General features: G+C 47.0%; 1 protein-coding gene across 3 annotated transcripts; it reads right to left on the bottom strand.

The window, feature by feature from the left end:
• Positions 1-27,660, bottom strand: MANBAL (mannosidase beta like). 3 transcript variants are annotated; one of them, XM_033186370.1, is made up of 3 exons: positions 27,597-27,660; positions 15,535-15,740; positions 1-945 (listed from the first exon to the last, which is right to left on the bottom strand). In XM_033186370.1, exons 2-3 carry the CDS (start codon positions 15,682-15,684, stop codon positions 838-840), a joined length of 258 nt encoding a protein of 85 aa, XP_033042261.1. In that variant the 5' UTR covers positions 15,685-15,740; positions 27,597-27,660; the 3' UTR covers positions 1-837. The 3 variants fall into 3 exon arrangements, with proteins under 3 accessions (XP_033042261.1, XP_033042263.1, XP_033042264.1); XM_033186372.1 differs by lacking the exon at positions 27,597-27,660 and adding an exon at positions 27,271-27,542; XM_033186373.1 differs by lacking the exon at positions 27,597-27,660 and adding an exon at positions 21,090-21,113.
• Positions 27,661-27,685: the final 25 nt, after the last annotated feature.

Genomic DNA, 27,685 nt, shown 5'->3' with positions numbered 1-27,685 from the left:
TTCTGAAGCTTGCATGTCAGTTTATTCACACTTCCCCCAGGAACTCTCTCACTGGTCAGGGAATGAAAGAATTGAAGGGATGGGGGATGTACAAGTAGAAGTAAAAGGCACACCTTGAACGTGCTATGGTGGGTTGAAAAGAGGTTGGTCTGAAATTGATGAGCCTCCCATTTCAGAGGCTCAGGAAGTTTGTGCCCAGGAAATATGCACACCTTCAGCCAAATACCCTGCACCTGATGGAGCAGAAGCAGGCACTGCCTACCCTGGCCTAGCCGTCTGCTGGCTCTCACGCCAGGCATTTTCTGGGCCTCGCTGTCGCAGCTAGTGGGATCACTAACGTTGCATAGCCATGGCATCTTGGCCTAAACAAACAGGTGAGGCCTGGCTCTGTCTACACAGCAGCAACAAAAGTGACTGATTAGCAGGAGGTTTGCAGTACACAAATAATGGGAGAGGGTGTACTTGTCAGCATTAGATAATGACTCCAAAATGTAGTGTAAACCCACAAGAAGGGAGCGACTCGAGGATGGACACATGACTATATAAGAAAATGTGACTCTGTGAGCTGAACTGGCTTCTGAACAAACCTAATACAGTCTATGCTCATAGCTTCAGTCCCCTTGACTCTAAACTGTCACAAAAGCAGAAGGAAGAGGAAGTGATGGATTGCCGAGCTGGAGCCTGGGGACTGTCATGACTGTCTAGATCTCTGTGGTCAGAGGGTGTCACAGCCTCCTCAGACCCTGAGCCTGGGATGGGGGGAACAGGATGTAGATTCCCAGGAGGGCTGTCCCCAAGACCCTCTCCCTGCCTGCCCGGCTCCTCGGGCCTCCTCTTCTACCGCTTCTTCTTAGTCTCTTTCTTGGGCCTCTTGTTCACAGAAGGAACAGCAGCCTTGAGCTTCCTCGTCACCTCAGCACTTCTGGGCTCAGACGGTTCAGCCTCCTGTGAGGTGATAAAAAGGAGAGTCCTGCTTAGATGGATCAAGCCTGATGCCAGCAAAAGGAGATCACATCTGAAAGCAAAGAAGCATGCCACAGAAACACAAGAGATGGAAATCGTCATTCCCGGGACCTAGCACCCACATATATGTGGGACTGCCCCGGGAGTATCGTGGCTCTCAATGAAGAATAAAGGAGGCCCCACGGGGAGGGGGCAGCTTGTGGGGTCTCAGATGCCCAGGCGGAACCTGGGATCCTTCCCTTTCCAGCCAACTGACCTTGTGGGAAACTCACTTCCTCTTTCTGTGTCTTGGTTTACTCACCTGTGAAATGGAAATAGCCACGCCCGCCTTACAGGACTGACGTGAGGAGGCAAAACTATGTGGAAAGCACCCAGGCAGTGCCAGTTGCATCCAGTGGCTGGCCGATCATCCCGTGTCAGGGACTGGGCAAAATGTGGGCGAGGAGCTGGCTGTGGGGCAGACTCGCTGTGGCTTGCCCTCCTCTGGCTGCCATTCTTGTCCTCCCATTCAACCCGCAGAATGCCAGGGCTGGGAGGGGTACAGAGAGCCCGCCAGCAGGTACGCAGTCCCACACTGTGTTCTGCAGAACCTGGCAGAGGTGCCTCTGTGGGGGAGGGCAGAGGCAGCCTTGGGGCAGAATTCCAGACTCCCCTGGCGACAGGAGCAGCTCTGATTTTCAATCTATTTCATACACTGATTTGTCCCTTGTAAGATTTAAATGAAACAAAGTTCTGCTGCTAAGGAATAAAAGGTTCAAACCCACAGATCCAGCCCTGGCCTTTACTGTGCTGATAAGGAAGGTAGACTCCAGGGAAGGGACACAGCTTGGCCCAGGCCACTCAGGCTCATGTCAGAGAAGAATCTGGAACAGGCTCCATGTGCTCCTGTCTAGTGTCCTCTCCTCCTCTGAGTGATAACTCGCAGTGTGCCATGGCCAGAAAGGACGGACGTCAGAGAGGCCGGGCTAGCCCAGAGAACGCCAACCACAGCCCACAGGCCTTGTTCAGGCCACAGACTTCATTTGGCCTGCAGTGTTTATTTAAAAACTTAAGCCAATTGGGAGATTTCCCATTAAATCTGGATTCCTAGATTCTCTTGAAACTAACTGTCCAGTGACACTGGCCCTGCATTCCCTCGTGGCAGCGATGGGCTAGGAGGCGCTGCCCCTTTTCAGGTGCCGACCATGCCCCCACACCCCGCCGCCCCCAGCACTGATTGGGAAATGTTTCTCAGTGCCCGTGTTCTTGATGAGAAATAGGAAAATACGAAGCAGACTAAGATTCCTGGGAGGGGGGATACTTCCAGATGAGGAAAAACCCCTCTGTGTTTCATTTCCCAACCCGGCTTCCAGCTCACTATACTCCCTGACCTTCCTTGCTTGCCCCATTGGCCCATGGCCCAAGCCTCAGCCTACCCTACAGAAGAGGAGGGCCCATGCAGGGGAGGGCAGTCCCTGCCTCGGACCCGATCCAGAGGCCTGTCAGCTCCCTCCTATCAGCCAACACTGTCTCCCGCCTGGGCGAGATAACCAGGTATGAAGAGCCAGCCAGGTCTCAGGCCCCCAAGGAGTGACTGTCCCAAGATAACCGAAGGGCTTCCCCTCCCCAGCCTCTCACTGCAGCGCTGGATTCCCTTGGCCTGCTGAGCCTCCTCCCGCCAAAAGTCAAAATGATCTGAAGGTCCCCTACTCTGTTTATGTAACTTGGCCAAAACAAAACAAAACAAAACAAAAGTTGCAAGGCCTGCCTGGATCTCTAGGAAGGAGTCTGCCTTCTGAGTTCAAGGCTGGGGGCTCCTCCAGTTTCAATGGGGCTCAGTTCAGAGACCACAGGGAGAGTAAGACCCAGTTGCCACCCTAGTGCCTCCCTCACTCCACAGGCCGTTTCTCTGGAGCTTCAACCCTTCTGGCACCTCCCAGACCTCTCCCTTGATCCAGCTGTCTGCCAGACGATCGGGACAAGGCACCTCCAACTGAACTGTCCCTGACCCCAGAAGGCCCAGCCCTCCTCCCACTGGTGGAGCAACCAGAGACCCGGTGACCTCACCCTCTCTCTGCTCCCCACTGTCCAGTGGGTCACCATGTCCTGCTGACATGACCCTCTCTACCTCTTGATTCTGCTGCTCTCTCCATCATCCAATTCCCCCTTCAGTTCCGCCCACTGCTAAGCAAAGTGCCTGCTGTCTCTGTCCATTCCTCATGTACCCACCAAAGGAACTATTCTAAAGTGCAGTTCTGGCCACTGCACCTTCCACCTGAAAGCTTCCAGTGGCTCTCTGTGGAATGCCATCTAAGGAGACCGCTTCTCCAGCCTCACCTGGGCTCCTCTTTATCCCCCACACTGAGTCAGGCCCCAGAACTTCCGCTGGTCACCTTCATCAACAGGAATACCTGTTTCCTTGGCCACCTGGCAAACTGCTCCCATTGTTTGGCCCTGTGCATGAATACACTCCTACTCACTGTCTAGCCTTCCTTCCCTGCTCCTCCCTCCAGCTGGGGGCAGCCCCTCCTCCTTCCTCGAGCCCCTAGGCACCCAGGAACTTTATAATGCCACTATTTTTTTTAAGACAGGGTCTCCCTCTTTTGCCCAGGCTGGAGTGCAGTGGCTCGATCTTAGTTCATTGTAACCTCCACCTCCCAGGTTCAAGTGATTCTCCTGCCTCAGTCTCCTGAATAGCTAGAATTACAGGCACCCGCCACCACACGCAGCTAATTTTTTATATTTTAAGTAGAGATGGGGTTTTGTCACGTTGGCCAAGCTGGTCTCAAACTCCTGACCTCAAATGATCCAACCGCCTCAGCCTCCCACAGTGCTGGGATTACAGGTGCGAGCCACTGCGCCCAGCCCATAATGCCACTATTATTTCCCCATAGTTACATGTTTTCATGTTAGCCCCTATTAGCCCATGAGCACTTTGGGATAGCTTCAACTGTTGCTGAATGAATAAATGAGTGAATGAATGAATGAATGAATGAAATGAAAGAACAGCCAAGTCTCCCAGTAACCATGAGAACTTCATTCTTGTTTATTCCCATGAAAATATAGCACTTAAAACTAGGCCTCAATTTTCCATGATCACAGAGGATATGAACAGACTCAAAACCCAATATACATACCCTGGCCTAAAGTATGCCTAAGCATAGCTGCCAATAATAACAACAACAGCTGGGCGTGGTGGCACATACCTACTTGAGAGGTTGAGACAGGAGGATCACTGAAGCCCAAGAGTTTGAGGCTATAGTGTGCTATGACTGTGTCTATAAATAGCTACTACACTCCAGCCTGGGCAACAGAGTGAGACTCCCTCTCTAAAAAATAACAAGAGCCACAACAGCTGCTAATTATTTATTGTTTATAATATGCCAGGCCCTGTGTTAGGTGTCTGGACATGACGGCCTCACAAAGTGCCATAATGAGGCCCAATTTATAAACAAAGGAACAGACACTCAGGTCATATGACTTGCCTAAGGTCTTCTTAGCTGGTGAGTAGCAGACCCAAGATTTGAACCTAACCTCTTCATGGGTACACAGTCCAGCCTCTCTCAGGTTTCCTGGGGTCCTCAGGGGTAGGAATACATTGAATCTGAGTTAACTGTGAAATCTACTCTCTGTTTAGCAGCCCCCAGAACCACAAGGTGCCTCTGGAACGATAAGTACAGCTCCTCTGAGAAACTATCTGTCAATGGGTCACTTAAAACCCCTTGTTTGTGACTAAAGTCCCTACAGGAGTCAGAAAAGTGGTATTGTGCTCCAGATCACACTTGATTTTTTACAGCTGAAGGCAGTCTTCTGTGGGTGTGTGTACATATTACAGTTATCGAGTCATTTGAATGCTTGACCTGTCTCCTCCTCACCGAAGACCTCCTCCTCTCTTCCCCACCTCAGCTTTTAGAGCTGTCATGCACCCAGTTACCCAAGCTAGACACCTCCAAGTCATTTATGAGTTCTCAGTATCCAACCTATCCCCAAGGTCTGTCCATTCCACTTTCCAGCGGGCTCTAGACCCAGCCAGTCCCCTCTGGACACACTCCACTGCCCAGCTCAGATCCAGGTCCCCTGCCAGCCCCGCTGGTTGCATCCGACTCCCACAGATTCTCCTGCCCATGCCTCTACCTCCCCATGTTCGTCAGAGTTTACTTTACGTTACTTTCAGAGTCAATTTTCCTAAAACAATGACAAAGGCCGGGAGCAGTGGCTCATGCCTGTAATCCCAGCACTTTGGGAGGCCAAGGCGGGTGGATCACCTGAGGTCGGGAGTTTCAGACCAGCCTGACCGACATGGAGAAACGCCATCACTATTAAAAATACAAAATTAGCCAGGCGTGGTGGTGCATGCCTGTAATCCCAGCTACTCGGGAAGCTGAGGCAGGAGAATAGCTTGAACCCGGGAGGTGGAGGTTGCCGTGAGCCGAGATTGTGCCATTGCACTCCAGCCTAGGCAACAAGAGCAAAACTCAAAAAAAGTTTCATTCAAAACAAAAACAAATAAACAAATAAAAAAAACAATGACAACAACAATCCCAATCGTGTCTGTTTCCTCCTTTAAAAACCTTGCTGGTTCCCCTTTGTGTGAGATACATTCCAAGACACTCGGCAGGGGCTCCGGGCCTCTTGCTCAGTCTTGGCCCGTCTCCAGGCAGGCCCCCTTGCACAGCCCACTCTTGTCACCCTGGGCTACTGGCCAGCCAGTGTCTCCCAGTACTCTGCTCCCTTTCCTCCTCTGTATCTCTACCTGCATCCAGTACATGTGGGCACTGTGCCCATGGGGAATGAAGAGGAGAACGCACACTTAGCGGGTGTGTGTGTGGATGCTCCCCGAGCCTCTCCATTGCCCTGGTGAGCCAGCCACCACGAGCCACACTCCACTGGCAAGGCCACTCAGGCTCCCTGACACCAGGTGACAGCCCCATGCAAGCTGCAGGGAAGCAAAGGCGGCAGTGACCCACATGACCTGGACCCTGGAGTCCTGGCGGCCACACAGGGCCTGTAGCTCCAAGTTCTTCACTGACAAGAATGACTCTGAATGAAGGGCTGCCTTTTCATTTCTCCTCAAATGTACGCTGCCAATACCAGCCACAAAGACGGCAGACTACAAAGCCGACAGCCCCTCCTTTAAATCTGGGAGCACTGCGCTTCCTCTGAAGCAAGCCTCAAGTTTCCTCAGCAATCGCACTGTCACATATAAAAAACTCCCGCAGCCAGGAGGCTCCTGGGTCCGCGGAGGCGTCCTCTGTGGACAAAGGCCCCATCAATAATGAAGCAGCTCTGCAGCGCTTACCAGGCCAGAAAATTGCTGCTATTCATCAGATTCGAATAATCGAATCTGTGCCACAATACATCACATCCCTTCCAGCAAGAAAAGTGCATTGAATTTTATGATTTCCACTCTACAGTTCAATGTGGATTTAGTACTGTAAATCAGGACAAAATGTCATTCTACACAGGCCACTCTTTCCTTGAAAATGGCCCAGGGAAAGAAAACTATTCTGCTACACTCAGGCACCCTCCTGCACCTTATCTTGCATGACCCTCTAAGAACAATGGAGTTGGGCAGGAAGGTCCTCTTCTGATGACAGAGGCAGACTAAGAGCAGGTCAGCACTCAGACCAGTCTGCCTAACGCTGAAGGTGCTGCCCATCCAGCGGGCCATGAGGGCCTGAGACAGGGTGGGAGCTGAGAAGTCCTCGCAGAGATGAAACTAGCAGTGGCCTTAAGCAAAGATAGGACTGGCTGAAACAGAGAGCAGGGGAGGCTATCCATGTGGACTCAACAAGGCAAACAGAGACACGGAGTCCAGGACGCACTTGGCAGGCAGGGAGAACTGTGATTAGAAAGAACAGCCTTTGGGAGCTCATTCCAGACACAATTCAGCACAACTCTGCCAGCCCTCCCCACTGACTGCTCTGTGGCTCCTTGTGCGTCCAGCCGTCTCTCCCAAGAACCGGTCGGTACACATCTCCAGACCACAGGCTGGTGGGAGCATGTTTATACCCTCATCCTGCCCACCACATGGCAATATCCCCAGAATGGGTCATTAAGCAAAAAACAGCCTGCCTCCCAATTCAACTGTAACCTCCTCCCAAGCTTTAAAACCACACAGAGCAGAAACGCAAAGTTGCTTCTGTGAGCCTGTGTCCTGAGGTGCTGAGAATGGGTGGATGCTTGCCTGGGGTTCGTTATTTATTTACAGCAGGCCTCACTGGCAACCAGGGGCCTCGTTTAACATCAAGACCCTTGTGCAAAATTTTCCAGAAGAGTTCTGACCTTCTAGGCCACTGTCCTACTGCACCACAGGAATGAGCCACCTGTGGTGCAGTAGGTGCAGGTGGCTCACCACCCTGATGAGACAAAACATCATCAGGGGTCTAAACACTGCAGGGCTTTCTGGTTGGTTGTGAAGTCGCCACAGGCATCACATTGGGAGCCACCACTCTCACCATCAACTGTGGTGAGTCCTCCACTAGATCACAATGCTGGCCATCAGCTATCTGTCTTCCTAGTACCTCTTTTCCATGGGGGCCCTGCCCTTTCCCTATCCCATGGGGTTCAGGGGGACTCTCAGTCACTGGGGTTGCAAGAGTAGGCAGCTACATGTGGCCTGGCCAAAGACAGTACTCATTCCCGTTTCCTACCTGTGGGGCAAGGTGTATGTGGCCAAGGAGAGGCCTTCCATGAGACTCAGAAGGTGAGGAGAGGCAGAAAAATGGCTTTTCTCACCTGTCAGTCCTGACTGATAAGGGCACTGACTGTTGCTGCTGCAGCCATCTTTCCCAACACAGAGCAAGGGCCCAGGAAGGAAGCCAGCACTCCCAGGAAAGCCAGGAGAGAGAGAGATGGAGTCCTGGAGACCCCTTGAAACCCTAAATCCAGCTGTGCCTTGAAATTCCCAGTTCCAAGAGCCAATACTGTTTTCATTTGGAGAAGCTGCTGGAGCTAAGTTTCTGAACTTGCAACAGGAAGAGTCCCCACTAATATAAGACGGTGGCAATCAACAAACATAGCAGTATGGAAGTGAAAGGACCTGCCTTCTAGAAGCAGACAGCTGGCTGTGAGCTGACGAGATGTGCCATAAGCACATGAACAGATGAGAATTGTCAACGCTGAAGCTAGGAGAGTTTCTGATTCACTACCGTGTATGACTGACCATCCGCCACACAAGTTGCTGAACTCAAGAGTCAACAGCCACATGCTTTGTTAGGGTTGGCTGAATCAACACTCGATGTAGAAATCGATCCGAAAGAGGCTTGGAGGAGGGTTATGGGGAGAAGGGAGACAGGCTCCCGACCTTGAGAAGAAACCTGCCCCCCACTTCCCACTACACTCCATGTAGAGAGGCTATGGACCATCTCCCCCAGAAAATGTGCCTGGGCATATAAACCTCACATTCTTGTACATAATTTGACAGGGATCACAGACCCTCAAACCTATCCCAAGACTTCCCTAGAAAGCCAGGAACTCCCTACTGAGAACTTTCTTCTACTGAAACCCAACTCTGAAGGAGAGAAGCTGGAACACACTGGTGGCGTCAGATTGGGCTGGCTTTCCTCAATCATCCCCAGGGCACTGGTCTCACATGTGATCTCCACGGACCACTCGGTGGACTTCAGGCAGGCCACACTGTCCTGGTCCCCTGCCCACTGCTCTGTCACTTGAGAGAGGGAGAGAAATGGAGATCCCAGCTTTGTCTGTCCAGCACTCCCCCTGTGGGAATGGACCTTCCCATCCCCACTCAGAGGTCACGTCACAGAACCCTCCCTTCCCCCACACTGGCCACAGCTGTCCCAAGCTGGTTCAGCCACAGTTCCTTCCCTGGGGATTCTGGAACTGAGACCAGCAGGAAGGCATGGTTATGTTTAGTGGCTGTGCTGCATCTCATCACAGGGCCAGCAAGCAGAGAAGCAGGGTCCTAGTTAGAAAAGTAAAAGGCAGGAGAGGAACAGGAAGGGAGGCAGAGGGCATGCTGGTGATGAGCAGTAAGTTCCACTTCCCGCCACTTCCGGAGGCCCTGCCGCACTCCTGCTCTTGGGTTCTAGGACAGCACCTGCACCTTCTCAGTCTACCTACATTGCAAGGAAACTACTTCAACAGGTTGGGTATGCTCCAAGTTCACGTCTTTCCTGGATCTTCATTTCCCTTGAAAAACTTAGCAACTCATTCTTGGGTTTCAAGTAATAATGCTGTATTTGTTTGGTTTGGTTTCTTTTGTTTGTTTGTTTTTGAGATGGAGTCTCACTCTGTCGCCCAGGCTGGAGTGCAGTGGCGCGATCTCAGCTCACTGCAACCTCCACCTCCCAGATTCAAGTGATTCTCCTGCCTCAAGTGATTCTCCTGCCTCAGCCTCTCTAGCAACTGGGATTACAAGCACGCACCACAACGCCTGCCTAATTTTTGTGTTGTTAGTAGAGATAAGGTTTCACCATATTGGCCACACTGGTCTTGAACTCCTGACCTCAAGTGATCCGCCCACTTCAGCCTCCCAAGTGCTGGGATTACAGACATCATAATGCTCTGTTAATAAAATAATTATCAGGTCTCTATTTCCCAACTTCTTGCTCACTTTTCCTTTCCCACATGGAACATTTTGCTATTATGTCAAACAACACATCTAAGAACTGAACATATCCTGTCCTCCTAAAATTGGTTTCTGTTTGAGGGAAATCATCTAAAGACTTGAGCAGTGGCTGCATATTACAATCACCTGGACACGTTAAAAAAAATACTGATCCAAGCCAGGCACACTGGTTCATGCCTGTAATCCCATCACTTTGGGAGGCCAAGGTGAGAGGATCACCTGAGGCCAGGAGTTCAAGACCAGCCTGGGCAACATAGTGAAACCACGTCTCTACAAAAAATTATTTAAAAATTAGCCAGGTGTGGTGGAGCACACCTGTAGTCCCAGCTACCGAGGAGGCAGAGGAAGGGAGGATCACTTGAGTCTAGAAGGTCGAGGCTGCAGTGAGCTACGATTATGCCACTGCACTTCAGCCTGGGCAACAGAGCAAGACCCTGTCTCTACATAAATAAAAAGAAAATACTGATCCAAGGCTTCAGAGAACAACTGAATCAGAATCTCTGGGTGAGGTCTAGGCCTTTGAAAGTTCCCCAGATGGTTCTAATGTGCAGCCTCGTGGAGAATCATTGGCCAGTCCAAAGACCAGCACTCTCATTCTCTAATCCCAGCTCACAGTGAACAGATAGCATCGATCAATTTCTTCCCTCCACAGCAAAGCAACAGCCCCCAGAATCCTTTTCACCATGGCCACCATGCAATCGATCAGACTTGGCATGAGAGATGAAACTTACCTGCTAACCTGGACCAGATGGAAATGGTACTAGGACCTATTATCTTCTATTTTAGAATCCAGCCTACAAGAAAATGCTTGGATTAAGTGTGGCCCACACCTCCATCAGGCTCAAACAAATGTTTGTTTTTTTAGGTCTGAGTTTAACGAGGTGCCAATAAGAACACCTTTTCATTTGGCTTACGATTCTAGGGACACGGGTTTTCATTTTACGAACTGATTCTTGCTCCTACTATGAAAAGGAAGGGGGTGGGGTGGGAAGCATTTGTATGTGTTCCCTTTTTTCCTCCATGATTAACCCCAAAAGAGCTTTCAAATAATCTGCTAAGTATTGAAGTACTGAAGTCATAAGCGAGTTGCAAAAAATCGGCTTACTGGAACAACAGGAAAGGCATTCTTTTGCTTTTCAAAGGCTTTCCCATCATCTGGAGCCAAAAATATTGTCTTCTGACCCAAAAAGCCACTAATAAACCTTGTTTCTATAGGCTAAGCAAGAGGGAAGATTTTGCCCTGAGCAAAACAGCAAAGACGGCAAGACTGTTCTCTGGGTCCTCCCACCCTCACTTCTGCTCCCTCTCCTACCTCCTGCCACCCTCCACTTCCAGGTGTCTCCCAACTGCCTTCAGGCTGCCTAGAGTCTTACAAGCTGCCCACACTCCCATGGGCTCCCTTTCTCCCTAAAAGTACCCCATCCCCATATTAAAATCCCTTTCTTTCCCCTCCAAACTCCTTCCAAATCTCAACTATTAGGGACAACCTCTAAGCAGCACAGTCTCAGCACTCACCCTCTCTTTGTAATACTGTTTATGCACAGAATGCTGTGTTCCCTTTCTATCTAGTTAGGAGTTTGGGGAGTGAGAAAGGCTGCCTTATGGAGACACACAGAGAGCTAGCAACAGGACCCCGTGTAACCTGGGGCCATTTGCTCCCCTGATGTGCCAGTAAAAAGTTAGATTAACAGTACTGTATTTTTTTGCTACTGATCCATTGAAAAGCTAAAAAAAAAAAAAAAGTTAAAACAGTAAGCTTCAGTTGTGAAGACAATTCACTTGTGTGAGCCTTGTTTCCCTAAATGCAAGATTAATAAAAATGAGATATGTCATGTACTATATTTAAATTTAAAAAGATGAGGCTGTTGTCCAAAATTAACCTCTAAATGGCAGTGGGTGGGGGGGTAGGGTGGCATATTTTTGAGCCCTTTGTCAACTCCCTGCGTCAAAAGACTTTAACAGACTATCCCACTGAAAATCTTAAAGAGAACAATAAAGGGGCTCCTTTTCTGAAGTTTGCTGAACTAACCCAGGCTTCTGTGGCTTACCTCTAAGGGCTTCAAGCACAACAGGAGGTGAGCAGCCTCCCTGCTCTCCAAACAGCCACACAACTCTGCCTATAAAACAAGAAGGCCCATCACCTCCCTCCCTCAGGACTCTCTGCAGGCCTCATCAGCCACCACCAGCAACCACGTTTGTTATTTATAATACCGAATAGCACGCCACATCTGTGGGGGCAGAGCCCAAGAGCACAGGGGTGATTTTTTTAAATGTGATACAATTGTGGGTGGAAGAACTCCAATCGTGATCTCTTTCTCAAGATACCAGAATAACAGATGGACAAGACAACCTAGAGGCCACAAACTTGTCCATGTTCACCAAGGTTTTCCTGCCCTTGCTGGCTGCTCCTCCCCTGCCTGTCCCCTTTATGCTGGAGCCCCTCCAGGCTCTGGCCTAGGCCCTCTTCTCATCTCCCTCCATATTCTCTCCTTAGGAGACCCTGTCCCTTCTCATGGCTTCAGATGACATCTTATCAACTCCCACATGCTGGTCAACACTCAGTCTCTGCACTCCTCCTGCTAGAGACCTGTAAATCCACCGACTTTCTTGACAGAACCACCTGGATATGTTAAAGCATGTGTTTAAAACTGAACTTGGTATGTTCCTTCCCTGCACCCACCCTAAGCCTGTTCCTTCACCATAGTTCCCCACTGCATCAACAGGTTCCACACTGTATCAGTAATTCCCCATCATCCTCCCAGCTACAGAAGCAGGATCTCCAGGAACAGTGATCTCCAAGATATATGGATCTCCAGAACATATTGGGTACGTTAAGTGAGAAAAGAAAGTTGCAAAACTGTGTTTCAGAGCATGCTATCTTTTATTCTACAAATGGGGGAATATAAATATATATGTACACACCACACACATATAGATGCATGTTACTGTTTTCAAAAAGAAACAAAGAAAAGATACACTAATAACAACTGTTAACTATGTGGGAAGGAAGAGAACAGGGTGGAGGAGAATGAGATTAAAGGAAACTTCTGTGAATATACCTTGTTATATAGTTCTGACTTTGAGAAATATTGTATATAAATGTTTTATGTAATTAAAACAAATTAAATAAAAATGTTAAAAATACCTAAAAATCAAAAACAGATTGAAGCAAATTAACCGAACTATATCTCATGATGGGAGGGAGACCTACACAGAGAAAAATAGTTACTAAACACAGCACTTTGACCTTACATCTCCACAGAGACATATTTTAAGGCCAAAAAAGAACCACAAAGAAGTCTTAAATTTCATTCTGAATCTTAGTAGTAAATATATAGTTATTTTTAAAATGTAACTGGTATATTGTAGATGTGCAGAATAAAGTTAATATACATCGCTAATCTTAGAGAAGCATGCTTGCAAGGTTGGCCCTTGACTGGCATCTGGGAACTTGGATTCCAGGTGGTTCTCACAATTCCCAGAAATGATAAGAGTGGCTCACCACGCCTAAATTGTGTAAACAATACGGTTCATGCTGAACACCTGCTTGCTTTCTGGAACTATGGAATTTTGGTACATGCTAGGCCAAGGGTGCTTCTGTGACCAGTCCTCAATAAGAGCTGGGGGCACTGAGTTTCTAACGAGCTTCCCTGCTAGATAACACCTCACACACATTGCCACAACTCCTTCCTCTGAGTGTCCAATGGGAGAGCACGCAGACGCCGCCTGTGCCTGTTTCCTCCAGTCTCTGCCCCATGTACCTTTTCCCTGTGCTGCCATATCTGGTACCATTTCACTGCCACAGCTGAGAGTCCCCCTAGTGCATCACTGAAGCTGGGGTGGTCCTGAGGACCTCAGATACAGTAGGCTCTAGCAGATACATCATTTTGTTAATGTTATTGAGAACAAGATTTCCAGCATAAGATAAAGAAATACGGGACTCTAGTATAAAATCAAATAAATAGAAACACTATCACCTTACATTTGAATTGGAAATACTAGCATGAACTCACAACTTTTTCATTTCTTAAAAAATGTTTATTTTCTATTTCCATTTATTGAAAGGCCTAGATGCAATCACAGCTCAGTAGCACCGAGAATTTCTAACGTCCTCTAAATACTATTTTCTAGCTAAAAAGAACTAGAGCATTTTAGAGAAATGACTGATTCCAAGACTGGGGCAGGAAACGAGCCTGGGGCCAGGTGCAGTGGCTCACGCCTATAATTTCAGCACTTTGGGAGGTCAAAGCAAGTGGATGGCTTGAGCCCAAGAGTTTGTGACCAGCCTGGGCAACATGGCAAAACCTCGTCTCTACTAAAAATACAAAAACTAGCCAGCCATGGTGGCACACCTGTAGTCCCAGCTACTTGGGAGGCTAAGGCAGGAGAATTGCTTGAACTTGGGAGGCAGAGGTTGCAGTGAGCTGTGATTGTGCCACTGCACTCCAGCCTGGGCAACAGACAAGAACCTGTCTCACACACACACACAAAAAGAGCCTATGACATCTTATTGAACCATGAAGCAAGGAAGCTATCAAAGACTAATGAAGTATAACAAAGAACAAAGATACCAACTTAAAGGGGCTCCCACTGAACATAAAAAACAAATTAACGGCAGACAAGTGCCCTAAAAACAAACAAACAAAAAAAAAAAAAACAACTAAAACATATCAAATATATAAAAAATATGTTCAAAATGCTATGAAAACCAAAGCTTCACTGGTCAACATTGGAGGTTGCTAGAGCCTGAACTCACAACTTTGAAAATTGATAAATAAAGGGAAAGAACCAAGCATTTTTCCTGCTCTTCATTATGAAGAGCAATTCAGAGTAATCATACAGGTGATAAGGAAAAGGTCTTTGTTAAAGAATTCCAGCTAACAGACGCAGAAGGAAATAATGGATCTAAGCAACGACCATCAATGGATGCTAAAATCACTTAGGTGAAAGACTGACAGGGGATTTTCATCAGCTGGTACCACCTAAACCCACTGATCAATCCTAGAATCTCTAAATGTGCAGCAGCCAGACATCACATGCCTGTTAATGCCACATAGTAGGGAGTACACAGCACCAGCTCTGAGGTATTCACACCCAATAACCTGATTTGAATGGAATCAGGCCTCTACATAGAACACCTGTTGATAGGAAACACAGGGAACAGAGAAACACGTTAAATGACACCACAGAGAAGCAATAGCCAATTCCTGGGATGTAGGTATCCCATATGACAGACAACCTGCTTTCTTCAGCAAATCAATGCCATGAGCAAATGGGAGTGGGCAAGAAAATGGGTAGAAGGAGGGCGTATAGTTATGAAGATACTTACAGAGGAAGAGTCAACAACAAAAAAAGCCAATTTGACCACATCATTCTCATACTTAAAACCCTCTGGCCTCTGCCCACATCTCTGGCTGCACCTCTCATCATGCCCCTCTGTGCTCTGGCCACAGTCACCTTCATTCGGTTCCTTGAACTAGCCCCTTCCTTTATTCTGAGTCCCTTGCATGTGCAATGCCCTCTCCCTGGAATGTTGCCCTCACCCCTTGCCCACTTCGCCTGGCACAAGCCTGCTCATTCCTTCAGTCTCAGCTTAAACACTGTCTCCTTGGCAGGGACCACAGCCCAGGGTAAGATCAGGTCTCTCCCCCTTGTTACATACCCTCGATGTACTCTGTACTTCTCACGGGAGCACATGGGGGTATATTTTTGTTATCTGCTTTCCTCCCAAGGACCAGATGCTCCTCAGGTGCAGACACTACATCTTTCAGCAGAGTCTGAAATGTAGTAGGCACTAAATAAAAATCTCCTTAATGGGTACATGAACAAATAAAGCATTAACTATGTGGTTCAACCCACCAGGTGGGAATTCAGGGGTGCACTAAATCAAAAAGGCCCACTGTAGACCCCGCTGATCTTAGTTGCGGTGGCATCTACTGTTAGTACTCAGAACCCAGCCTGGCACTCAGAGAAGCTCAGGCTCCCAAGGAAACACTCACCGCCTCGTGGGACTTGGGAATGGGTACGATGATGGCCAGCACACAGATGAGCTGGAAGATGGCTCCCAGGAAGAGTCCGTACCGTAGCAAGTTCTCCAAGAAAGTGGGCTCGGGCACCTCCGGAGGTGAGAAGTCTAGGTCAGAGGCCATGGCCCAAGTTGCTGGCTGCCTGACGTCTCTTCTGACTCGCCACTCTTCAGAGCCAACTTGTAAATGCAAAGAGTCAGTGTCATATTTCTGTAACTGACTTTATTTATTTATTTTTGAGATGGAGTCTCACTCTGTCACCCAGGATGGAGTGCAATGGCACGATCTTGGCTCACTGCAACTTTGGCCTCCTGGGTTCAAGCCATTCTCTTGCCTCGGCCTCCCAAGTAGCTGAGATTACAGGTATGGGCCACCACATCCGGATGATTTTTGTATTTTCAGTAGAGACAGGGTTTTACCATGTTGGCCACGCTGGTCTCAAACTCCTGACCCCAGGTGATCTGCCCGCCTCAGCCTGCCAAAGTGCTAGGATTACAGGCGCGAGCCACCGCACCCAGCCTGTAACTGACTTTTAGCTTGAACAAACACACACACACCCCCCCAAGAACATATACAGGAATTGTGAAATGTTAACAATTCTTGAATCTAAGCTGGGGACATATGGTTAGTCATTGAACCATTCTTTCAACTTTTCTGTACGTCTGATGTTTTCCAAATATAAAGTTGAGAAAAATAAATAAATGCAAAGGGAAGCACTTCAACAAAAATCTCAAATCAACATACATTTACTAAAGGCTTGCCACATTTCAGGTTTTGTTGTTTATTTATTCATCTAGTCATCCATTCAACAAATATTTCTTGAATACCAAGCACTGAAGAATGGGCAAAACAGACAAACCCCTGCTTTCTTGGGGCCTACATGCTCAGGATGGAAGGAGACAATGTACACATTGAGACATGATATGCCAGGTAGTGATAAGCATTTTGGAAAAAACTTAAGGGCATCACTTTATTTTGTGACAAGAAGGCTCTCTCTGAAGAACAGAGATGGGAATAGAGTGGAAGAGATAAGAAGTGAGAGAGTGAGCCATTTGAGTATCTGAGGGAAACATGTTCCAGGCAGGGAAGAAAGCAAGTGTGGAGGCCCCAGGGTGGGGAAATGAGGCCAATACAGGGAGAGAAGTGATCAGGAGGGAGGGTGGAAGGAGGTAAGATTAGAGATGAATGGGGTTGGACCCTGATACCTCCAATTTGATTGAGTAAAATGTAAAGCCACTGAAGGGTTTTGAGCAGAAAAGTGACATGATCTGACTTCCATTTTTAAATGGAGGAGGGACAACAAGAGGAGGGACAAAGTGGACACAGGGAGAGCCAGGAGGAGGCCCCTGCCAATTAGCCAGACAAGAGCTGCTGATGGCGTGAATGACAGGGGCAGTGGTGGCCAGTGGTGCAAGGTCCCACCTCAGTCCAGCTCTCCAGCCTCTCCTCTCGGCAGGGCCCCCGCTCCTAATACCCTGGTCGAACTGAAAGAACTGCTGTGGTTCTCCAAGAGCACTGGGCTCTTTCAAAATCCTGGGCCTCTGCCCAAGCTGCATACTCTGCAAAGAATGTCCTTTCCCACTTTGACTGCTTGACAAAGCCCCAACTCTGCCTCTAAGGCTGAGCTCAAGTGTCATCTCTCCAACATGCCTTTCTTGTCACCCTCCTCTTCCACTGGCATGGCTGAACTGCTCCCCCTCTACCACAGCACCCATCAGTGGCTTTCTTCTGCCCATCCCAATGATAAAGTGGAAAATTTACTTTGGAATCAGGCCTATCTGGATCTAAAACCCTTTGTGTTTCCAGATATCTGTGCCACAATGCAATGTTTTGCTAAGTCTGAGCTATCCAATATGGTGGCCATAAGCCACACATGACTATTACAACTTGAAACGCAGCGAGTTTGAATTGAGATGCTAATTAGACACTCATTTTCAAAGACTTAGTATGAAAATAAGAATGTAATCTACCTCATTCATAATGTTTTCATATTGATTACATGTTGAAATGACTGCAGTGGCTCACACCTGTAATCCCAGCACTTTGGGAGGCCACAGTGAGCAGATCACTTGAGCTCAGGAGTTCGAGACCAGCCTGGACAACATAGCGAGACCCCATCTCTACAAAAAAAAATAATAAATTAGCCAAGAGTGGTGGCTCACTCCTGTATTCCCAGCTGCTCCAGAGGCTGAGGTGGGAGGATCACTTGAGCCCAGGAGCTCAAGGCAGTGAGCCGTGATCATGTCACTGCACTCCAGCCTGAGTGGCAGAGCGAGACCCTGCCCCCATCCCACCATGACACCAAAAAATACACGTAAAAAACAATTGGCTGGGCATGGTGGGTTACGTCTGTAAGCCCAACACTTTGACAGGCCAAGGCAAATGCATCACTTGAGCCCAGGAGTTCAAAACCAGCCTGGGCAACAGAGTGGGAACCTGTCGCTATAAAAAATTTAAAAATTAGCCAGACATGGTGGTGCACACCTGTAGTCCCAGCTACTTGGAAGGCTGAGGCAGGAGAATTGCTTCAGCTGGGAGGTCGAGGCTGCAGTGAGCCAGTGAGTCGTGATTGCGTCACTACACTCCACCCTGAGTGACAGGGTGGGAGACCCTGTTTTAAAAAAAAAAATCGAATTGAAAGCAAGGACTCAAGATACTAATGTTCATAGCACCATTATTCACAATAGACAAAAGATGGAAACAACTAAGAGTCCATAAACAGACAAATGGATAAACAAAACATAGTATATACATACAATGGAATATTACTCAGCCATAAAGGAAATGTAATTCTGATACATGCTACAACATGAATGAACCTTGAAAACATTATGAACTTTGAATAAATATATATGAAATAAGCTAGACACAAAAGAACACATATTATATGAATCCTCTTATATGAGGTACCCAGAACAGGCAAATTCAGAGACAGAAAGTAGAACTGAGGTTACCAAGGACTGGAGGGAAGGGAAACGGAGGTTATTGTTTAGTGGGTACAGTTTCAGTTTGCAAAGATGACAAAGTTATAGAAATAGACAGTGATGACGGTTATACAACACTGCAAATACCACTGAATCTTAAACTTAAGAATGGTTAAAATAGTAAATTTGTTACATATATTTTGTCACAATTTTAAAAAAATCTGTTTCTTTTTACCCATTTATTTATTTATTTATTTATTTAGAGACAGGGTCTCACTCTGTCACCCAGGCTGGAGTACAATGGCACAAACATAGCTCACTGTAGCTTCAAACTCTTAGGCTCAAGCAATCCTCCTGCCTGAGCCTCCCAAAGTGTTGGGATTACAGGCATTGTCCCTTTTTGCTTTTTAAATGTGGCTACTGGAAAATGTAAAATTATACATAGCTTATATATTTCCATGGGGAAGCCCTGGGGTAGAGACAATCCTAAAGACCTGCCTCGCAGGGCGCGGTGGCTCACGCCTGTAATCCCAGCACTTTGGGAGGCTGAGGTGGGCGGATCACCTGAGATCAGGAGTTTGAGACCAGCCTGACCAACATGGAGAAATCCCATCTCTACTAAAAATACAAAAAAATTAGCCGGGCATGGTGGCAGGTGCCTGTAATCCCAGCTACTTGGGAGGCTGAGGCAGGAGAATCGCTTGAACCCAGGAGACGGAGGTTGCAGTGAGCTGAGATCACGCCATTGCACTCCAGCCTGGGCAACAAGAGTGAAACTCCACCTGAAAACAAAAAGGCCTGTCTCCACCTTGGCTCTGCTGCTTCACTGCTTTGCACCATGTTTCCAACATGAAGTAACCGAAGAATAATAAAAACGACCTTCGTAAGTAAACAGAGCCGGACTCACACACAAGTATTGCTTCCCTTTCAACCTGGTCACTTCGGAAGGTCATGTGCCTGGGGCAACAGGATGGCCACTTTTCACATCAGTCTGTCTACCATGGAAATGGCCTTCAAAGCTTGAGGCTCTTTTTTTTTTTTTTTCCAGAATCCTCAGAGCTGGCAGATCTTCATCCTCCCAGGAAGGATTTGACTTCTGGAAAGAGCCCAACATCATCTGGTTCCAAGTGCAGTGAATCAGGTGGCACTGAGCTCAGGAATACCATTTTTGGTCAAATACAAGGTATGATGCTCAGACTCCAAGCAGATTACTTGGGGTGGCTCATAAACTGGCCCTGAAGTAAATTCCAAAGCGGCTGCAAGAACAGTTTCACTGGAAGAAATGTAACAGCCTCCACCAGCACCACCACGTGAATACCAACGCTTAAGAATGCGTTCTCATTTCTCCGCAGTTGCACCTCATAAAGTGTGCATTTTTAAAAATGCCCTTGGCCCCAAGCTTTTCGCTTAAAGCTGCAACAAGCTTTATGAGCTTATAAATACCCGGATTCACTAGTGTTACTACTAACAGCAACATTGTGATAATAAATATTTGGAGTGGTACAATAGAAAGATAAGGCAAGAGTCGGGAAGCAGAGGACAAAAGCCGCGGCTCTATCTGCAAGTAGCTACACTTTGGGCTAATACTCTCTTGACCTCTGCAGACTGGATGTTCTCATGAGCCAAGCAACAATAATACCTATAATACATTTAGGTCTTTAAAAAAAATGGCAATTAGACAAAATATAACAAGAGCCATAATAGTGATTATATCCTTTGACTGAATAACTTACTTCCTAGAATTTATAGTAAGGAAACAATTCAAAAGAAGAAAAAGCCTTCAGGTAGAAAAAAGTTCATGGCAGCACTATTCATAATACCGAAAAACAGGAAGCAACCCAGCGTCCAGCAATCAGGAAGCAGTTAACCCAGTGAGGGTGCATCACCGTATAATCCCTCTTCACTAACATGGCAAACATAAACATTGTGGATCAGCTCAGTGGAAAGTCTTTGCAAAGTAACATTAATTGAAAAAAAAAAACCAATTGTATAAACACTATGATTGGAACCATCTATAAGCTGATTTCATGGGCCAAAGATCAAAAGAGGCCACAGAAATATAAATAGTTGCTGTTAAGGTGAATAAGTCATAAGTTTTAATTTTTTGGACTGTTATGAAACAATAAAGTATCTAAGAAAAATCTATGCCCTACCTACTTCCTTCACAAGACTTTTGTTAGGGTATAATGACACACTGTCCAATAAAACTTTCTGCAGTGATGGAAATGTTCTGTATTTGTGTTCTTCAAATGGTAGCCACCAGCCACATGCAGCTATTGAAAACTTAAATGCGGTTACAGAGAAACTAAATTTTTAATTTTATGTAACTAATTAACAATAAAAAAGCCACATGTGGCCAAAGGTTCCCTACTGGACAGCACAGGTATAATAGGAGGCTGGTTGTGAAAAGGTTCTGGAAAACAAACTGCTCTACACATACTGTGTGTGCCGTACAGCTCTCATCTAGTTCTCTCTGCACCTCTGTGCTTTACTTCCCAGCTCTCCTGCCAGTATTTCTGAGTTTTCTTTCCTGATGACCGAAGTCAAACAAGTCCTATTCATCCTGCAGATCTCAACTAGGAGACATTTACCCCTTCAACTCACCGTGACAGGCTTTGTTCCCTGGCCATTGTTCCAGCAGCAGCAGCAGTCGGCAAATGAATGGCCATGTGTTGCGAACAGCACTTTACAGGCAGCAACTCATGCACTTCGCCACCACGCTGGGAGGTGGTATTACTAATGAGGATGAGGAAACCAAGGCTTGGAGAGGTTATGTGACCTACCCAGGGATAACCTGGCTGATAAGTGGCAAAGGCAAGATTCAAAGGGGCCGGTTTCTCCAGAGCCAGGGCTCTTACCCACTATGTCAATTGTTTTCAAACTGCAGGCTGTGGCCCATTAGTGAGCCACGAAAACCATTTAGGGGGCTGCAACCAGCATTTTTTCTTTTATTAGGCAGTACTTTATTTAAGTAGGTAAATAACAATAGAAACTATCAGAGAGTATCACATTAAGGGCCGGTATTATATGCTGAAGCTTTTTAAATACCCATCTACATCTGAGCATGTATGTGCTGGACCAAATTTTAGAATGTTATTTCTTATTGTTTGAGAAATATTACACTGGAATCTACTGTTTTCTACTTGATCTACAAGAGATACTGTAATCTCTTGAACAGCAGGGATCTTGGGTATATCTTGAGTTTATGCCAGGTCCTGACTTGTAAATATGTGGTAAATGACTAAGCCTATGCCTCTGTTTCCCACCTTGAAAGCAAGAGCAGATGACTCAACCAACAGCGTCGTCATTTAACAACAAGTAGGAGCTGAGAGGCCACAAGGTTTCCCTAGACTCTACTGGGTGAGTCAGGGCAGAGCTGCTCTTCTGGCCTCTAGCCTTGTCCTGCTCCAGACTTGCTTACGGGTAGAGGTTTTCATACACCGGGAGACTTTCATACCCCTATCAGAATTTAACAAAAGGTGCCTAATCATTTATTACTGAACGAGGCAAATAATTTCGTGAGGTTACTGGACACTGCAAAGTTCACCCCTGAGTGCCAGACACTGGTGACAGAAGACATTAATTCATTGGACAAATATTTACTGTGAATCTACTATGTGCCAGACACTGGTCTAGTCCTTGCCACGGAGTTTCCATTCAACTGGAAGTACTCAAACACACACATACACATGCAATGTCGGGGTGAGTATTACAATACATACAGGAAGGAGGAAGAGGGTACTATTTAATATGAAGTGGTCGGGGAAGGGCCTCTCTGTGAAGGTGACATTTCAACAGAGGAAAGAAGAAAGCAAAGGAATAAGTCATTTAAACATCTGCCAGAGTATCCCAGGATGGAGGGACAGCAAGGGCCAAGTTTCTGAGGCAGGAATAAGCGTCATGGTCGAGAACAGTCAAGTAAGCAAGCTGCAGGCCGTTATGAGGACTCTGGCCATTCTCTGAGTGAAAAGGGAGCTACTGGAAGGTTCTTAGCAAAGAAATCACATGGTCTGACTCATTTCAAAATGATGCCTCTGGCTGTTTTGTTGACAATAGACTGTAGGGAACAAGACTGAAAGCAAGGAGACCAGTGAAGAGGCTACTTTAATAGTCAAAAGACACACTTGTACCAGGGTGGTAGCTATGGAGGTGGTAAATTCTCAGCTTATAGATATATTTTGGAGAAAACCAACAGGAATGCTGAGGTGAAATCTGAAAGAAGTTAAAAATAATCCCTGAAGGAGGGGAAACTACCCTGTATGACACCATAATTAGGAATACAAAATATTAAGCATTTGTCAAAACCCAAAAAACTTGACAGCACAAACAGTAAACTTTTTAATGTATGCAAATATTTTTACAAACACATAGGAAGGCCGTGGCAGTGGCTCACACCCATAATCCCAGAACTGTAAGAGGCCAAGGCAGGAAGACTGCTTGAGCCCGGGAGTTTGAGACCAGCTTGTGCAACATAGTGAGACCCGCTTTTTAAAACACACCAACACACACACGCATGAAGTCAGGGTGTTCCAGGATGGAATGCAGAATGTGACATTTTGAATCTAAATGTATTAAACAACTTCACTGAAAGGGTGGCAGGGAATAGGGTGCTGACCTAAGTAACTCTGAAAATGAGTGGAGCCTGTAAGACTGAAGGCAAAAGGAACTGCATATACACACTGTACTCTAGCTGATAAGTTGCTTCCCACAGGGGATACAGGGGGAGCAATTCTAAAACCATGATATACGCTAAGATGAACAACTAAGTAAATGTATGGTGAATGGTGGGAGTCGGGTTCGTCACAGGTGGAGTGGGAGGTTACAGATAAGCAAGAAAAGGAAGCTAGAACAGGGGTCCCCAAGCCCCAGGCCACAGACCAGTACCAGTCCATGGCCTGTGAGGAACCAGGCCGCACAGCAGGAGGTGAGCAGCAGGTGAGCAAGCAAAGCTTCATCTGTATTTACAGCTGCTCCCCATCATTCCCATTACTGTCTGAGCTCCACCTCCTATCAGAATCAGCAGCTGCATCAGATTCTCATAGAAACACGAACCCTACTGTGAACTGCACATGTGAGGGATCTAGGCTGAATGCTCCTTATGAGAATCTAATGCCTGATGATCTGTCACTGTCTCCCATCACCCCCAGACGGGACTGTCTAACTGTAGGAAAACAAGCTCAGGGCTCCCACTGATTCTACATTATGGTGAGTTGTATGGTCATTCCATTATATATTACAATGTAATAGTAACAGAAATAAAGTACACAATAAATGTAATGCACTTGAATCACCCCAAAACCATCCCCACCCCCAAGTCTGTGGAAAAATTGTCTTCCACGAAACCAGTCCCTGGTGCCAAAAAGGTTGGGGACTATTGAGCTAGAACAATCCACGTGGTCATGATAAGAGCTGGACATCAGTTATGTTTAGCTGAACATAGATACAGGTGGTTACATAAGGAAATACTTCTACATCTGGGCATCTATACATATGTCTCTTGCTCTGTCCACTGTGAAGGCCTAGAAGCAAGGACACGGAGAAACACTGAGCGTACCTAGAGCCCAGATCTTGTTTTCTGGGCCATTCTCCAATAAAAGAAGCCAGGGCTCCTTGGGAAATGGCTCATTCTAGGACTGGGGCAGAAACATACTAGATGAGTCTGGAATAGAAAGAAGGTGCTCAACAAAACAAAACAAAGCAAAACACATAGAGGGGGATATGTCAAAGGGATACAGGAGCCAAGTGGAAGAGCTCCCAATGGCCAATGGAGGAACAATTTGAGCAACAAAATAAAGTAGCACTGGATTCTGGTCCAAAGTATAAAATAAACATCCATGAGTTCAGGCCAGGTGTGGTGGCTCACGCCTGTAATCCCAGCAGTTCGGGAGGCCAAGGCAGGCGGATCACCTGAGGTCAGGAGTTCAAGACCAGCCTAGCCAACATAGTGAAACTCTACTAAAAATACAAAAATTAGCCAGCCATGGTGGTGGGTGCCTGTAATCCCAACTACTCAGGAGGCTGAGGCAGGAGAATCGCTTGAACCCAGGAGGTGGAGGTTGCAGTGTGCCAAGATTGCACTACTGCACTCCAGCCTGGGCAACAGGCTGTCTCAAAACAAAACAAAACAAAACAAATCCATGAGTTCACACTGATAAAAATAAATGGCTCTGTAAGCAAAAAATAAATAGGGGAACAGACAAATTTCCCACAGAGAAGAACTCCAAATAATTTGCATAATATTCTGCCTTTAAGCATAGGGCATAATTTCATACTCCTTAAATGTGTGCTGTACATGACTTTCTCGAAAAGTACACTGCGGAAAGTGCGGGAGGAAAAGTAACTCTACACTGGAAAAGCCTGACTACTACCTCAAGCCAGGTGGCCCAAGTTAACAGATGTCAACAATGACAACTCATAACGATAGTATGTACCCTTGATACGATGTGATGAGAACAGCACTTTACCTCTGTGGTTGGATTAGTCCATTTTCATACTACTTTGAAGAAATACCTGAGACTGGGTAATTAATAAAGAAAAAGAGGTTTAATGGACTCACAGTTCCACATGGCTGGGGAGGTCTCACAATCAAGGTGAAAGGCAAAGGGGAGGCAAAGGGGAGGCAAAGGGGAGGCAAAGGGGAGGCAAAGGCACGTCTTACGTGATGGCAGGCAAGAAAGCGTGTGCAGGGGAACTGCCCTTTATAAAACCATCAGATCTCCTGAGACTTCCTATCAGGAGAATAGCATGGGAAAAACCCACCCCCATGATTCAATGACCTCCCATCAGGTCCCTCTCAAATGTGGGGATTATGGGAGTTACGATTCAAGATGAGATTTGGGTGGGGACACAGCCAAACCCTATCAGTGGTCCTCCTCCCCCAAAACCTACTACCCTGATCTTACTCATGTCAAAAACAGGCAAATCCTAATTAAAGGTCCTTCTGCAAAATATCTGACCAGTCAGTACTATCTTCAAAACCCTCAAGTTCATCTAAAACAAGGAAAGTCTGAGAAATGATTACAGAGAAGAGGAGCCTAAGGAGATACGATGACTAAATGTAATAGGGTGCCCTGGATAATACTGGGACAGAAAAATGACATTAGGGAAAAACTGGCCGGGCGCGGTGGCTCAAGCCTGTAATCCCAGCACTTTGGGAGGCCGAGACGGGCGGATCACAAGGTCAGGAGATCAAGACCATCCTGGCTAACACGGTGAAACCCCGTCTCTACTAAAAAATACAAAAAAATTAGCCAGGCAAGGTGGCGGGCGCCTGTAGTCCCAGCTACTCGGGAGGCTGAGGCAGGAGAATGGCGTGAACCTGGGAGGCGGAGCTTGCAGTGAGCTGAGATCTGGCCACAGCACTCCAGCCTGGGCGGCAGAGCGAGACTCCGTCTCAAAAAACAAAAACAAAAACAAAGACATTAGGGAAAAACTAAGGAAATATGAATAAAGTACAGATTAGAGTTAATAATAATGTATCAATATTGGTTCAGTAATTGTGACAACATGTAAGATGTTAATAATAGGGGAAATGTAGGCTTTATGGGCACTCACTGAAGTATCTTTGCGGTAACTTTGTAAATCTAAAATTATTCTAAAACAAAAATGTTACTGGGGAAAAAAAGAATGGGTCAACATTTCAAAACAAATAAATAACCACTGAGACAAGTGGTCTCAAGACTTAGCAAATACTAAATCTTCTCTTAAGACTGAAAAACTCAGATTTCACAACTGCCACAGGCCTTACCATCTCCCAACGTTGTGTACTGTGCTAGTAGCCCATTCTTGGCTTCTAATGAAGTAACTTTAAATTCTGTTGTGAAAATTCAACTGAAATTCAACTGAAAACAGACTGGGGAGTAGAAACCAGTGCCAGAAGCTACTGTTTTAGGCCGGGCACAGTGGCTCACGTTGGTAATCCCAAACACTTTGGGAGAGCCAGGAGGGAGGATATCTTGCCTCCAGAAGTTCGAGACCAGCCTGGGCAACATAGTGAGACTCCATCTCTATTTGGACTTTTTTTTTTTTTAATTAAAAATAAAAAAAAGCTGTGTATGGTGGCTCCCACCTGTAATCCCAACACTTTGGGAGGCCGAGGCGGGTGGATCACCTGAGGTCGGGAGTTTGAGACCAGTCTGGCCAACTTGGTGAAACCCTTTCTGTACTAAAGATACAAAAATTAGCCACACGTGGTGGCACACGTCTGTAATCCCAGCTACTCAGGAAGCTGAGGCAGGAGAATCGCTTGAATCCAAGAAGCGGAGGTTGTAGTGAGCCGAGATCCCGCCACTGCCCTTCAGCGTGGGCGACAGAGGGATTCCGTCTCTAAATAAATACATAGAATGGCTTTTTTAAAAAATAAAGTAAGTTACCGCTTTATGGCAATGGGCTGTATAGCCTGGCCCTTCCCATTATAACAAATTCCTAAGAACTGCGCAAAACTAGATTAGAATGCAAAGCTAAGCCACTTCTCTAGGCAAAGTCACACTGGTAGCCAGTGGGCTGAAACTGGTGTGCAGATGCCCTGCAAAATATAATTATTAATCTAAATGTGTTGTCACCATTTTAAACGTGTTTCTCATATTCATTTCTCGCTTCTCTTAAAAAGAATTCGTCCAACAAACATGCACTGTGCACCTACTAAGGGCTTTACATTCACCACCTCGCTTTACCAGCAGTACAACAGCGTATGTCCATTTTAGAGGACGAAACTGAGGACCAGAGAGGAACCGTGACTTGCCCACGCTAACACAGCCATATGGATTCCAACCCTGACCAGACTCACTCTGGAGCTCAGGGTTCTCCTACTGCTCCACCCGTGGAAGGAAAGGCCCGGACCAGGCCATGAGGAGCCCTGGGTTCTGGTCCAGCCTCCGCACGACAGCGCAGGGCTGCACCAGGCGAGGCCCTCCGCCTCCCGGGGGGCTCAAACTCCCCTCCGGAAGTAACTTTTGAACGACCGCCGCGGGAACTTATTCAGGCCCTGAGCGGAGCGACAGCCTGGCCCGCCGAGCTGCGCCGCTGGGAACACGCCGGACGGAAAAGCCAGACCGCTGCGCCAAGCACAGCTCTCTCTCGGTTCCCGCCCCGCCGCGAGGCCGCTGCACTCACCTGCCGCGCCGCCGCGCTGCTCCCCCGGAAGTAGTTCCCCGCGACCCTGAGTCCCGGAAGTGACGCGCACTGAGCAACCAACGGGCTCT

The sequence above is a fragment of the Trachypithecus francoisi genome, unplaced genomic scaffold, assembly GCF_009764315.1.
Source record: "Trachypithecus francoisi isolate TF-2019V2 unplaced genomic scaffold, Tfra_2.0 Lachesis_group21, whole genome shotgun sequence".
Taxonomy (NCBI): Eukaryota; Metazoa; Chordata; class Mammalia; order Primates; family Cercopithecidae; genus Trachypithecus; species Trachypithecus francoisi.
The sequence above is the reverse complement of the archived record's forward strand: the minus strand, read 5'-3'. Positions and strand labels throughout refer to the sequence as shown.

Bases quoted from the DNA above. Each gene is read 5' to 3' on its own strand.
- MANBAL (XM_033186370.1), bottom strand. From the start codon at position 15,684: ATGGCCTCTGACCTAGACTTCTCACCTCCGGAGGTGCCCGAGCCCACT. The intron at 946-15,534 runs GTGAGTGTTTCC...ATCACCTCACAG, and splicing joins TTCCCAAGTCCCACGAGGCG to GAGGCTGAACCGTCTGAGCC.